The 15514-nt window shown below is 42.7% G+C and overlaps 1 protein-coding gene across 11 annotated transcripts in view; it reads right to left on the bottom strand.

Moving 5' to 3' along the window:
• CCDC150 (coiled-coil domain containing 150) overlaps positions 1–15514 on the bottom strand; it is a 56044-nt gene that overhangs the window by 29744 nt on the left and 10786 nt on the right. For 9 of the 11 annotated variants that reach the window (XR_012154343.2, XR_012154344.2, XM_073306259.2 and 6 more), the window contains 8 exons: positions 13646–13775; positions 9276–9319; positions 5004–5096; positions 3576–3683; positions 1966–2090; positions 1513–1690; positions 911–989; positions 103–191 (listed from right to left, as the gene is read on the bottom strand). Coding sequence is in view for 9 of the 11 variants with exons in the window: in XM_073306259.2 (XP_073162360.2) it covers positions 103–191; positions 911–989; positions 1513–1690; positions 1966–2090; positions 3576–3683; positions 5004–5096; positions 9276–9319; positions 13646–13775 (846 nt within the window). In the remaining 2 variants the exon portion in view is untranslated. Of the gene's footprint in view, positions 1–102; positions 196–910; positions 990–1512; positions 1691–1965; positions 2091–3575; positions 3684–5003; positions 5097–9275; positions 9320–13645; positions 13776–15514 lie in introns of all 11 variants that reach the window. The other 2 variants (XM_073306257.2, XM_073306262.2) reach the window with 2 other exon arrangements.

Below are 15514 nucleotides of genomic sequence, written 5' to 3'. Positions count from 1 at the left end.
AGTCACTCGCTAGTCAGAACACTGGGGTTACCTACCTATTTTAGAACAAACTGAAGGCGTGCGTACACAGGCCAACAAAAGCTGACTGAAAACTCAGGTTACCTGCTGGTGTTCCAGTGCTGCCAAGCGATCCATTAGCCTCTTGTTCTCCTTCTCCAGATTCTGCAGTGTGGATCTCATAGCACCCATTTCTAGCTTCAAAACAAGAACAAATCCAATTCCAGTCATGTCTTTTAAGTGTCTTGGATACAATACAAATCAATGGACCAAATTTCAACCCCAAGTGTGTGAATTATTCACAGGTCCTCATACCCAGAGCTACTTGCTTTTACCTTCCCTTCACCACTAGTGATTCAGCCTTCCCCAAGAAGTTAACCTGACAGATAAGCTCAGCAGTAACTATGCTGCAAACACACTCAAGTATACATTACAGATCCAACATTTAAAATGCAAGTTTGAGAGAGCTACACAGAAAATAAGTACATATGACCTCAAAATTCAGTGGGGGCTGAAAATGCTGTTGAGGTGATTCATTCAACTGCTAAGGAACAGCGAGAGTCTCATGTGACCCCCAACCTCCAGCAATGGTGGAAGCTGTAGTGTAGATCTGAGTCTAATCACAGATGATATAGCTGTAAACACAACTGAATTCTGTCTCACCACAGCTGCAATCATTGATATAGTCAAAAGGGCTGCACCAATGGTAAATTATGGCTGTAAAGTTTGCTAAAGCAGATGCAATCTTGGAGTCCAGCCCAAAGATTCAGGTCTCCCTTCCATCACTAACATCAGTAGTAGAGAAAACTCTCACCTCCCTGTCACAGGTTCAGTTAAGATAAAACTGTTTGTACTTTGGATACCAACCCAAAAGAATGGATAGAATCAGAAGTCAGAGTGAAGTCATGCGTACTTGGTAGTACCTTGTTCCCAGTTAGTTCCACTTCCAATTTGTTCCTCTCCTGTGTTATGTCACTTGCTGCTTTCTTCATCTGCGATAAGGAATTAAAATAAAGTCACTTTTAAAATCAGCAAAAAGGGACTCTACTAAATCCACCCTAGAGATCCATTAATACTTCCAACAGAGAGATGTAGCACTTCATCTCAGACAGAAGGGTCACAGACCAACCCTGAAATTAGAAACAACTGTATACAGTGGATCCCTCCCATCCTCTTTCTCTTCCTTACTACACATGCAGGGCACTTTCCTCATTTCCCTTCCCTGACAGGGCAAGGCAACCTCATAACTGTTACATTGCAATCTACTCTCTTATGTTCATCCACTAGACATAGCACCAATGCTGTCTGCAATGACACCAAAGAATCAGAATGGGAGGAGGCCAACTATTATGTTCCAACCCATCTTTCCACATTTGCAGAGAATATGAGACTATACTACTTCACCATGGGACCAACACTGGGGAGGATGGGAATTTTAGCAAAGCAGATGCAAATGTCTTCTACTATGATACACCTTTAAAATAAAAGTAAGAGACAGGAAAATATCTGTTGTACTTCTTGCTGAAGACTCTCCTTCTCCAACAGTAGAGATCCTCTCTCCTTCAGTGCTGTCTCCAGTTCACCTCGTAGTCTAGCAATAGTAGACTCCAGGAGCACCTTCTGTGTGGTTGTCATCTGCTCAGCAAGGCATGCTTTTTGTCTGCAGCCAGAATGCTCTGTGTGCAAGGCCTCCCTGTGTAAGTAATACAGGAAACAGCTGAGTTGGAGTTCTATGCCTCACAATCTTAGATGTCATGAACAGAAAATGGATTTTATATTATACACTAGACATGCTTATTGGTGCCTGTTTTACTGTGTTCAAAAGTCCCGATTAAGTGTCAGCCAGCAGAAAATAAGTAGAACCTGTAGGAGGCTTGGAGAGATACAGGGACCAGGACACACCAAAGACGGCTAGTATACAACGGAGAAAAGATCAAACGATAAAGATTTAGAATATTCCTCACTCACAGCTCTTGTTGAAGTTGGGCTTTTTCGTTCCGCATGCTTTGCAGCTCTCCTATAATGTTGGCACGGGCAGCATCCAGCAGCAAGTCTTGTTCCAGCAGTTTCTGAGTCATCCTCTCCTGTTCTGCCTAAAGATGGAAAGGAAATGTCAGTGTGAAAATTCAGATTATACAAAGGCTCCAGCAAAAGAAGACTGGGAGAAGGCACAAAGCTGCTATTTAAACCAAAGTTCTCTCTCTCCTGGTCAGTTGGGAGATTTCTGTATCCTCTCTTAGTACTGGATATTATAACACAACTCACTCCAGTTTTTCAACATCTTTCTTGAAATGTGGACACCAGAATTGGACACGGTATTCCTGTAGAAACTGCACCAGTGCCAAATACGGAGGTAGTATAACTCTCTATTCCTGCTTGATATTCCCGTTTATACATCCAAGGATTGCATGAGCGCATGGCCATAGCATTACACCAGGAGCTGATGTTCAGCTTATTAGTCACCACGACCCCCACATCTCTTTCAGAGTCATTGCTTTCCAGGATAGAGTCCCCCATCCTGTAACTATGACTTTATTTTGTTCTTAGAAGACCTTACATTTGGCTGTATGGAAACACATTGTCTGCTTGTGCCCTGTTTAGCCTGTATTATTTACCACTCTCCCCACTCTGTGTGTCATCAGCAATCTTTATCAGCAATGATTTTCTGTTTTCTTCCAGGTCATTCATAAAAATATTAAATAATGTAAATATTTGGTGGCGTTTTTCGGCCTGCCCAAAATACCCTTGTAAGTAATGCAAGAGAGCATAAACACTCTCTTTTTTTTTTTTTTTAATTTAAAAATCTGTACTTGCGATTTAGAGGGTATCCATCCATAAACTGGAATTTCTTTGGTCAATTAAAAAAATCATCAATCTGATAATGTCTCTCTTAAATAAATAGTTGCTAGACACATCAAACCACAATAGCGAAGTCCTTAATCTTTGAGAAATCAGTAAAGTCCCAGAAGACAGACTGATAGATTGGTATCAGTCTAAGTTTTGAATTCTCTATCCCAAGGAAGAATGCTTTGTGCCATTCTCTGATGACACCAACTGGCTGACAGAAAAATAGTTAAAGATGCCAGAATGAGCAGGGGCTAGTTCTGCACTGAAGAGAAGGCAGGAATTTTGTGGAGGAAGGAAAGTATAAGAGAAATATTCTTCTTTTCTCCAGAGAAGACAGAATAAATTCCAGAAGGTGATACATATTAGAGTAAGTGACCTGGTGAAAGGTTGGATCTAGTCAATTAAACACACTCTTGGATACCAAACTGTGCACTGATTCTACCTTCACATTAATTTTCATTTTATCAAGGATATTACCTGTCATTTAAGCAGGAGGAGGACGGAGAATTATAAGATAACATGGTTTTACATTTTATTGGGGTTTGATACCAAGTGTTCAAAATCAACTATGTCAAGCTGACTAGAATTCGGAGTCTTAATCCATAAAATATTTTACTGGATTCATGTAAGCTACTGGTTTATTGAGCTTTCCCCTCATCTAGTCTTCCTGGTCTCTGAGCCACAGATGCTTCACAGTGGCTATTTTACTTGCCTAATTGTGAACTGCATACCTTAAGCATGGCCTGATGATCTGAAAAGAGTTTAGCATTCTCCATGGAAACTCTTTGAAGCGTAGCACTCAGTTCTGAGCACTGTTGGTTCAACTGGTCATTAATGGCCTACAGAGGGGAAAACACACACGTTTTATTTCAAACTTTCTGTAGTAGAAATAAACACTTACAAACCTATCAATTTCTTTTCTCTTTCCTCTACCCCCATCATCTTGCAGTTTTGAAGGTCAGTCTGACCTTTGCTATAACCAGGTCCACTAAGAAAAGTGTTCAGATAACACCAATTTTCAGTGGAAGGGTCACAAAGTGTGCTGCTGTAAAAATACTGTAAGACTCACACAAACCAGTATCAGCAAAGCTAATGGTACTGAAGCTCTATCCTGATTCACTCAATGAAACTTAATATTTGAAGTAGCGCAGGGCAAGAACAAAGGACCAGATTCCATTCTATAGTTTAAAAAATAAATTGTCTAGAACCAATCACTGCAGGACTGTCTAGATGTAAGTTGCCCTTTGCCTTTCTCCAGGAATTGAAAGATGGCCTTGTGACAAAAATACAGGACTGGAAATAGGAGATCTAGGTACTATTCTCAGCTCCGTGATAAAATCATTACAGAACGCTTTTTTGTAAGGGACATCTCTTTACACTACAGCAATGCTGCAGAAATGCCAAAACTCTAACACTGGAAAGATCCATTCACTTCACTGAAGAGCTGCTGCTAAACAGAAAAACTGTTGTACAGGATGGAAGTGGAAGAGAGCATTAGATAGCCAAAAACTCCAAACGTTTTGCAGCACATCTTGTTTTTACTAAAGCAGCAATTAAGTGTCTTTTATAGATTCTAAGGCCAGCAGGGACCATTATAATCATGTTGACTCCAGCCTAACACAGGCCATAACAACACATCCAGTAAATCCTGCATCAAGCCAATAAGTTCTGACTGAGCTATCACATCTCTTTTAGAAAGCTATCTAGTCTTGATTTAAAGTCTTCAAGTAATGGAGAATCCACAATTATGTTCAGCCCTTATGTTGGAGATGAGTTATATTAGGGCCAACAGCCCTAATATACCTTTTCAATATGTAGAAATTGCACCTTCTTAGAAGTCTAAGTATATCCATAAAAGCAGCCACAAGAATGGAAGCCTATGTTAGAATCGTAGCTAAATCAGAGATCATAAACTAAAGCGAATGTTTTGGGATTTCAAATTACGATATCAAGAAACTAAGTCATCATATTTAACATTTGTATCTGAAGCCTCTTCACTGTCACCAGCTCAGCAAGCAGACTGTGCAACTTTCATTGTGTAGCTTTACCTCAGACCAGGGAGGCATACCAAGATGTGAGCATCACATTCAATGAGTCATTGTAGATCCTGCCCCCATATCTTAGCTCCGTGGTACGGCAAGAGATGCTACTTTCATTACCTGTACTTTTTCTGCTGTCTCTCGCAGAGCTGTTATTTCAGATCGCAGCTGCACATTTTCCTCGTGTTCTTTGCTGAAAGACAGCTGTGCATTCTAAAGGGAAGAATCAAACAGAATTTCTCCCTGAGAAAAGGTTAAAACAGACCCAGTGTATTTCATCATCCAGCCAAGAATTTCAGGGCATTTCACATTTGTCTCTCGCCTTTTGTTTAACAGAGCTGGTTAGCCTGTGACAGTGCTACCAGAGCACCTGCAGATGCCAGCCTGGGCTCCATTAATATAAACTTCCTTTGCCAATGATAGCCAAGATTATGAGACTCCAGTTAGCCTTTTCTGCATGTGTATTTTCTTTATTTGGATAGCCAAGAACAACCTCATATCAACTCAAAACACCTATTTGTCTTTACTGTCAGTGATCTTGGCACCATTCTTGACCCTAAACACTCCTCCTGCCACAAATCCTACATCGGCTCATCTATCACCATTGCTACAGCACTGCTTGTATATACCAAGCCTTGACTTCACTAAAACCTTTTTGGTTTCAAGCACAGCTTTGGGCTGAATATACACAGACTGCATAAAGACTGTAAGCTCACAGGGGCTAGTGACTATTTGTTGTATTTGTACAGTGCCAAGTACAAGGAGGTCTCGTTACATCACTCAGGCTCCTACACACTACCGCAATACACAAAATAAATAATAATGGATTAGAAAGTAAATAGCCTCTTTCTATGACCCTGTTGCAGCCACACTTGGAATTTTGCATTCAACTCTGGACTCTTCACTGATAGGAGCCCTTCCCCATTTAGCAAATACCTCCAAAAAACAAAGACAAACCTAGATTAGGCACATAACTTGTGACATTAATCCCTGTTTTGCTAACTGTTTAGTAGCCTTTAAGGGCTTGTCTTACACAGGGAACTGAGAAAAATTTATCTGAACTGACTAAAAAGTGTGAATTTAAAATGGATTAGTTGAACCACATTAAGCCGCTGTGTAGATGTTCTTATTCAGAATTAAAGTGGCCTTAATTTTATTTAGCCTTGAGTCTCTGGGTGGCATTTGTTCACATAAAAAAGGCACTATCCAATCTCACCCATATAACAGTCCCTGTACATAGAATCATAGAATATCAGGGTTGGAAGGGATCTCAGGAGGTCATCCAGTCCAACCCCCTGCTCAAAAGCAGAACCCATACCCAATTAAATCATCCCAGCCAGGGCTTTGTCAAGCCTGACCTTAAAAACTTCTAAGGAAGGAGATTCCACCACCTCCCTAGGCAACGCATTCCAGTGTTTCACCACCCTCCTAGTGAAAAAGTTTTTCCTAATATCCAACCTGAACCTCCCCCACTGCAACTTGAGACCATTACTCCTTGTCCTGTCCTCTTCCACCACTGAGAATAGTCTAGAACCATCCTCTCTGGAACCACCTCTCAGGTAGTTGAAAGCAGCTATCAAATCCCCCCTCATTCTTCTCTTCCACAGACTAAACAATCCCAGTTCCCTCAGCCTCTCCTCATAAGTCATGTGTTCCAGACCCCTAATCATTTTTGTTGCCCTTCGCTGGACTCTCTCCAATTTATCCACATCCTTCTTGTAATGTGGGACCCAAAACTGGACACAGTACTCCAGATGAGGCCTCACCAATGTCGAATAGAGGGGGACGATCACGTCCCTCGATCTGCTCGCTATGCCCCTACTTATACATCCCAAAATGCCATTGGCTTTCTTGGCAACAAGGGCACACTGCTGGCTCATATCCAGCTTCTCGTCCACTGTCACCCCTAGGTCCTTTTCCGCAGAACTGCTGCCTAGCCATTCGGTCCCTAGTCTGTAGCTGTGCATTGGGTTCTTCCGTCCTAAGTGCAGGACCCTGCACTTATCCTTATTGAACCTCATCAGATTTCTTTTGGCCCAATCCTCCAATTTGTCTAGGTCCCTCTGTATCCTATCCCTGCCCTCCAGCGTATCTACCACTCCTCCCAGTTTAGTATCATCCGCAAATTTGCTGAGAGTGCAATCCACACCATCCTCCAGATCATTTATGAAGATATTGAACAAAACCGGCCCCAGGACCGACCCCTGGGGCACTCCACTTGACACCGGCTGCCAACTAGACATGGAGCCATTGATCACTACCCGTTGAGCCCGACAATCTAGCCAACTTTCTACCCACCTTATGGTGCATTCATCCAGCCCATACTTCCTTAACTTGCTGACAAGAATACTGTGGGAGATCGTGTCAAAAGCTTTGCTAAAGTCAAGATACAATACATTCACTGCTTTCCCTTCATCCACAGAACCAGTAATCTCATCATAGAAGGCGATTAGATTAGTCAGGCATGACCTTCCCTTGGTGAATCCATGCTGACTGTTCCTGATCACTTTCCTCTCATGTAAGTGCTTCAGGATTGATTCTTTGAGGACCTGCTCCACGATTTTTCCGGGGACTGAAGTGAGGCTGACTGACCTGTAGTTCCCAGGATCCTCCTTCTTCCCTTTTTTAAATATTGGCACTACATTAGCCTTTTTCCAGTCATCCGGGACTTCCCCCGTTCGCCACGAGTTTTCAAAGATAATGGCCAATGGCTCTGCAATCACAGCCGCCAGTTCCTTTAGCACTCTCGGATGCAACTCATCCAGCCCCATGGACTTGTGCACGTCCAGTTTTTCTAAATAGTCCCTAACCACCTCTTTCTCCACAGAGGGCTGGCCATCTATTCCCCATGTTGTGATGCCCAGCACAGCGGTCTGGGAGCTGACCTTGTTAGTGAAAACAGAGGCAAAAAAAGCATTGAGTACATTAGCTTTTTCCACATCCTTTGTCACTAGGTTGCCTCCCTCATTCAGTAAGAGGCCCACACTTTCCTTGGCTTTCTTCTTGTTGCCAACATACCTGAAGAAACCCTTCTTGTTACTCTTAACATCTCTCGCTAGCTGCAGCTCCAGGTGCGATTTGGCCCTCCTAATTTCATTCCTACATGCCCGAGCAATATTTTTATACTCTTCCCTGGTCATATGTCCAACCTTCCACTTCTTGTAAGCTTCTTTTTTATGCTTAAGATCCGCTAGGATTTCACCGTTAAGCCAAGCTGGTCGCCTGCCATATTTACTATTCTTTCGACACAACGGGATGGTTTGTCCCTGTAACCTCAACAGGGATTCCTTGAAATACAGCCAGCTCTCCTGGACTCCTTTCCCCTCCATGTTAGTCCCCCAGGAGATCCTACCCATCCGTTCCCTGAGGGAGTCGAAGTTTGCTTTCCTGAAGTCCAGGGTCCGTATCCTGCTGTTTACCTTTCTTCCCTGCGTCAGGATCCTGAACTCAACCAACTCATGGTCACTGCCTCCCAGATTCCCATCCACTTTTGCTTCCCCTACTAATTCTTCCCGGTTTGTGAGCAGCAGGTCAAGAAAAGCTCCCCCCCTAGTTGGCTCCTCTAGCACTTGCACCAGGAAATTGTCCCCTACGCTTTCCAAAAACTTCCTGGATTGTCTATGCACCGCTGTACTGCTCTCCCAGCAGATATCAGGAAAATTAAAGTCACCCATGAGAACCAGAGCATGTGATCTAGTAGCTTCCGCGAGCTGCCGGAAGAAAGCCTCATCCACCTCATCCCCCTGGTCCGGTGGTCTATAGCAGACTCCCACCACTACATCACTCCCACCACTACATCACTCCCACCACTACATCACTACACACTTCTAAACTTAATCCAGAGACACTCAGGTTTTTCTGCAGTATCGTACCGGAGCTCTGAGCAGTCATACTGCTCCCTTACATACAGTGCTACTCCCCCACCTTTTCTGCCCTGCCTGTCCTTCCTGAACAGTTTATAACCATCCATGACAGTACTCCAGTCATGTGAGTTATCCCACCAAGTCTCTGTTATTCCAATCATGTCATAATTCCTTGACATCACCAGGACCTCCAGTTCTCCCTGCTTGTTTCCAAGGCTTTGTGCATTCGTATATAAGCACTTGAGATAACCTGCTGATCGCCCCTGATTCTCAGTATGAGGCAGGAGCCCTCCCCTCACAGACATTCCTGCCTGTGCTTCCTCCCGGTATCCCGCTTTCCCACTTACCTCAGGGCTTTGGTCTCCTTCCCCCGGTGAACCTAGTTTAAAGCCCTCCTCACTAGGTTAGCATGAGAGGATTAACAGAGGGCCTGCAGGTCAGGACTGAGGTACAGTGGTATTTTGCTTCTTACATTAGAAAAAGGAGAAAAATCAACTCTTTCCCCCTCCAACAGTTGTTTACAACTTACTTTTGCTTCTTCACTGAGCTGGGAAATGATGCAGTTTCTGGAATCTAAGGCAGAGCAAAATCAAAACAAAGCCATGAAACTATATGGTTGTAAATCAAAATGTCACCTTCTTAATTAAAGTGGCTTGCTTAGGTAACTGAATATGGAACAAATATGAAAGATTTCCATAAACATGCTGCTCTGTCTGATAACACTTTTACTGATGGATCTAACCTTTCAGCAGGGTCACTGTCGAGCACATCCTTCCTTCCTGTTAATCACAGGCAAGACTACTACATTTTTTTTTTTTTAAAAGAGGAAAGCATACAATTGTACCTCTCCCTCATCCATGCAATGGCTGGGATTGCACATGCATCCTGGGTAGCTGTACTCATAACCTGAATGATGTGGCAACTGTACACACAAATTATGTGCAATACCATATATGTTTTTGTGTCTAAAAGCTCAGGCCCCTAGTTTAAACACATAGAGGGTAGAAAAAGAATGTACTTGTGTTGGTCTGAATGAACTATCTGTATAACATGCCTCTTCCAGTTCTGCACTGCTTCTGAACGAGATACTGACAAAGGTGAAGAGGATGAGAGATACATGAATGAAAAGAATATAAAAATGAAGCCAATCAAAGATTCTTGGTTACAACATCCAAAGTACAATCTGGAAAGGTCAGCCAAAAGATATTTCAAATAACAAAGGAAGAAAGCCTTAATCAGAAGGATAATTTCACTTTTACTTTCTGCATGAATCTTTCCCCCAGAGGTAAGCAAACTCCCTTTGGAGAAGCTAGAGAAAAAAAATGTTAAGTGAAAAATGCCATTTCATTTCTTCCTAATTCAATCTGTGGGAAAGGGATCAAAGTACAAGGTGACAAGCTAAATTCCCTCTAAAGCTGCATGGCCACACAGATGCCTATTAAGCACTGCACAGGCACTCAGGGCTCCGTTGGGGAGAGATGCCACTCCCCAAGCCCCGGACCTACCATGTCACCCCTCTCCTGGCCCAGCCTGGCCCTGCTGGGAGGACAGGCACCCCTCCCCTGGCCCCAACCCAGCCTGGCCCCGGACCTGCTACGGCTGGGGGACAGGCACTCTGCCCCCAGCCCTGCCGCGGCCGGGGGACAGGCACCCCTCCCCTGACCCCTCCCCAGCCCAGCCTGGATCTGCCACAGCTGGGGTAGAGGTACCTCTCCCCTCCAGCCCAGGTGCTGTTGCAGGGAGTCCTCTCCATCATAGCCCCAGGGAGCACCAATGCACCCAAACCTCTCAGCCCCAGCTCCACCGAGCCCTCACACACATCCTGCACCCTATCCCTGAGCCCCCATCCCTGGCCCTACCCCAGAGCCCACACCCCCAGATAGAAACCTCCCACCCCAACTCTCTACCCCAGCCCTGAGCCCCCTCCCACACTCCGAACCCTCTGGCTCTACCCCACCACATGAATTTTGTTGTGTGCACCAATGTGGAGGTGATGTGTTACACATCACCTCCACATTGGTGCACACAACAAAATTCATTCCTTACATGGGTGGGAAAATTTAAAGGGAACACTGGTGACAAGTACCAGGTTTTAATCCTTTAGTACATACTAGAAATTCACTAAGTTTCAGCCTAAATTTGGCACTTGGGTAATAGATGGATTTTTGTTTGGGGAAAAGGAAACTGTTCTGTGTTTGTACAGGAAGAGAGGTCTCTCCCACCCATTCAATCCTACTATAACAGGGTGGCAAGATTCTCCTGTTTTCATATCCTCCTAGTGGGTGCTGGAACCCTTAATCAAGCTGCAGGTTAATTATTGCTGTCTCAATGAAGCAGATATGGGTCATTAAATTTCATCCTGAATATAAAGAAAGAGGGAGTGGCTCTCTGGCAAAAGGAACTAGAATCTGGAACAGACAGGTCTTGAAGGAAGGAATCCTAGGAAGAACACTTAGGCAATATTGAGGATTTTTTGGGGGTGGGGGCCAGGGATTTTATTTTTTGTTTTATTTTTAAAGAAAAATAGCAGATACCAGGAGGAATGGTCCTTTCATTCTGCAAGTGTGTAACTTTTGTTTGGAATTGGGTGGAGATTCCACCGGACTTACTTCACTGAAGCAGGGATTCCTGATCAGATCAATTAAATTTTCATGCACTGACATCTTTGTTCCACGAGGCTGTTGTGTTCCTCATTAAATCCCTCCCCTGCATCACAGTGCTTCTCACAGCATCTCCCAAATTATCTAAAGGAAAAGCGGTAAGGAAACTTTTCATGCTGTGCTAACTTATACCTCTGCCCATAGCTCCAAAAGATCAAGTCATTAGCAACCAGCATAATACCCAAATATCAGTTCAAGAATGAAGTCCTATGATTACTCACTAGCTCAAATCTTCTCTGAAAGAGACTCACATTGATTAAATCCATTAAGAAAATTGCTATCATTCTATTCCCTTCTCCCTATTATTACTGCAGCCACTTTCCTGCAGCTAGGAAAAGGTTCAGCAGCTTCAGATAAAAGCCAAGAGAAGTCTCTTCAAGAGTCCATCACCTCATAACCAGCAGTCCTCCCATTAGCCAATACAGCTGTATCCTATCAGGAGGACCCTACCAGCTTTGAAATGATGGACCTCAGTCACTCAAGCCTCTGCTGTCTGGTAGGGAAGGTGTTGCAGGGCTAACAAATCAGAAGCATAGAAATGTAGGACTGGAAGGAACCTCAATAGATCATCTAGTCCAGTCCCCAGCACTGAGGCAGGACTAAGTATAATCTAGACCATCCCTGACAGGTGTTTGTCTAACCTGTTCTTAAAAGCCTCCAATGACAGAGATTCCACAACCTGCCTCGGTAATTCATTCTAGCACTTAACTACCTTTACAGTTAGGAAGTTTTTCCTAATGTCTAACCTAAATCTCCCTTGCTGCAAGTTAAGCCCAGTACTTCTTGTCCTGTCCTCAGTAGTTAAGGAGAACAACGTATCACCCTCTTGTTTGTAACAATCTTTTATATACTTGAAGACTTATCATTATCCCCCTTCAGTCTATTTTTGTCCAGACTAAACAAACTCCTTTTTTTAAATCTTTCCTCATAAGTCATATTTTCTAGACTTAATCATTTTTGTTGCTCTCCTCTGGACTTTCTCCAAATTGTCCACATCTTTTCCAATGTGTGGTGCCCACAACTGGACACAGCACGCTAGCTGAGGCCTTATCAGTGCTGAGTAGAGTGGAAGAATTACTCCTCGTGTCTTGCTTAAATCATTCCTGTTTAATACATCCCAGAATGATGTTCGCTTTTTTTTTTTTTTTTGGCAACAGTATTATATTGTTGACTCTCATTTAGTTTGTGATCCAGTTAACACCCAGATCCCTTTTCTGCAGTACTCCTTCCGAGGCCGTCATTTCCCATTTTGTGTTTGTACAATTGACTATTCCTTCCTAAATGTAGTACTTCGCATTTGTCCTAGTGAATTTCACCCTATTTATTTAAGACCGTTTCTCCAGTTTGTCCAGATCATTTTGAATTCTAATCCTGTGCTCCAAGGCGCTTGCAACCTCTCCCAGCTTGGTATGGTCCATAAACTTTACAAGTGTGCTCTCTGTGCGTTATCCAAATAATTTATGAGAATATTGAATAGAACTGGATCTGGGAGAGATCCCTGCAGAACCCCACTCGATATGCCCTTCCAGCTTGATTGTGAACCATTGACAACTACTTTCTGTTTTGTTTTTGCAACCAGTTATATACCCACCTTATAGTAGATTTGTCTAGGCTATATATCACTGGTTTGTTTATGAGAAGGTCAAGTGTGTCAATATCAAAAGCCTTACTAATATTGAGATGTATCACATCTACTGCTTCCCCACATCCACCAGCTTGTTGTCAAAAGAGGATATTAGGTTGATTTGCCAGGATTTGTTCTTCATAGATCCATGTTGACTGTTACTTATCACGCTGTTTTCTTTTAGATGCTTACAAATCGTTTGATTATTTCCTCCATCATCTTTTTGGGTACCGAAGTTAAACTGACTGGTCTATAATTCCCTGGGTTGTCCTTCTCCCCCATTTTATAGATAGATATTATATTTGCCCTTTTCCAGGTCTGTGAGATCTCTTCCGTCCTCCAGGAGTGCTCAAAGATAATTGCTAATGGCTCAGCAATCTCTTCAGCCAGTTCCTTAAGTGTTCTGGGATGTATTTCACCAGGCCCTACCAACTTGAAGATATCTAACTTGTCTAAGTAATTCTTAACTTATTCTTTTTCTGTTTTGGCCTCAGATCCTACCCCATTTACACAGATGTTCACTATGTTAGTGGTCCAATCACTGCTAACTTGTTTGGTGAAAACTGAAAATAAAAAAGGCAATACTCAATCCTAGCTGAGGACCTGCTATCATACCCAGGTCAGCTTTCAGCTGTGTACACTCCTGCCCCAGCTGTACAGTTCTCTCCTCCTCCTTCTGTAACCTCTCTCGGGCAAGCTGGACATCCTTGCGCAGGCCATGGCAGTCCTGCTGCAGCACCTGTACCTATAGGGATATCACACAATCAGATTTTCTCTGGGATATAGAGTTTTATAAAAACATGAGAATCTAAGCAAGTTTCGGAATCCAAAAAGTTAGCCTATTGGAGAGGAAAAAGCTAATCAGATTGTTTCAAGCATAATGTTTTAAAGAAGAATCACAAAGAGCAGTTAGTGGGGTATCAGAGGTTGTAGAAAGGGTCCCGATTGCCTGCTTACTTTATGCAAAGGGGTGGAGCTAGAGGTAATAAAAACACATATTATAAGAGAAGTGAAATCAAATTAGCAGGGTGGCCTGCGCTTGCATTAACAAGGATCACAGAAAGACAGGCTTTGTGGATCTGCCACTGAAAACAGACTGTTAAGTAAGCAAGGTCTGAACATATGAACCATTCTGTCTCTTCTCGCATTACTTATCAAAACAGGACATTGTGATAAATACAAACGTCAGAAAGCATGGGATGAATTAAATTAAACCGTTTTCTCTCCTTTTAATCCAATCTTGTTTTGCTCATTCACTGTTAGTTTCCTGTACAACTTGAAGTCTACAAGAATATTAAGATAATTCACAAAAGCTAGGAAAAGAAGAAAGTATGAAATTTCTACTAGCAGTATGCTGAACAATTCCAGAGACAGCAGAAGGGACCTTGAAAGAACAGAGATTAAGCAGATGCTTGACAGCCCAAAACCTGTTTTCCCAGGATTGACAAAATACATAAATGAAACAGTGTTTGCTCATTTGATTCATTTAAACACACCTGTTTTTTTGTTGTTTGTAGTCCTGTTGCAAGTGCTGTGGATTTAGAAATGTTTAGGCAGCCTTTGTTGCTTGGGGTTTTTTTTTGGATATCTGAAGTATAACCAAGTCTCTCTCTGCATTCACCTCCCTCGTGCTTCACAAGGGCTTCATATTGCAAATACACTTGTGAACCAAAAGCCACCTTTGTTATTGTGGGAATTCATGGGGAAAACATTGTTACTCCAGAAGGTTTAAGAACTCTATGGAATATCTTCAGAAATGTTGTTTTCTAGCAGAAAGCTGGTATTTGCTAGCTGATACTACTATGCATATTTCTTTTTAATGTTCAATATTGCTTAGTTACTTATAAAACACTGAAAACATTTGTACCATTGATAATATTGAAAAGACAAAAAAAAACCCAAAACCCTCAACTAAAATTAGAAAAATTGCCAGCTGATAACTTAGGATAAACCAGTCATAATTAACTTCCTTCATGTTCTGGTGTATCATGAATATCAATGTAGATTCCTTAATAAGACCACAATACATACAGAGGCCTTCCATAAGAAATGGCCATACAGGGTCAGACCAATGGTTCATCTAGCCCAGTATCCTGTCTTTCAACGGTGACCAGTGCCAGATGCTTCAGAGAGAACAAACAGAACAGGAGAATTTATCAAGTAATCCATCCCATTGTTCAGTCCCAGTTTCTGGCAGTCAGAGGTTTAGGGACACCCAGAGCAGGGAGTTGCATCCCGGACCATAGTGGCTAATAGCCATTGATGAACCTATATTCCATGAACTTTTTTTTTTAACCCAGTTATACTTTTGGCCTTCATAACATCCCCTGACAATGAGTTTCATAGGTTGACTGTGCATTGTGTGGAGAAGTTTGTTTTAATCCTGCTGCCTTATTCATTTCATTGGGTGACCAATGGTTCTTGTACCTTGTGAAGGGGTAAATAATTTCCCCCCCGTGCCATTTATGCTTTTATAGACCTCTG

This window comes from Lepidochelys kempii, chromosome 11, assembly GCF_965140285.1.
Source record: "Lepidochelys kempii isolate rLepKem1 chromosome 11, rLepKem1.hap1, whole genome shotgun sequence".
NCBI classification, from domain to species: Eukaryota; Metazoa; Chordata; order Testudines; family Cheloniidae; genus Lepidochelys; species Lepidochelys kempii.
The sequence above is the reverse complement of the archived record's forward strand: the minus strand, read 5'-3'. Positions and strand labels throughout refer to the sequence as shown.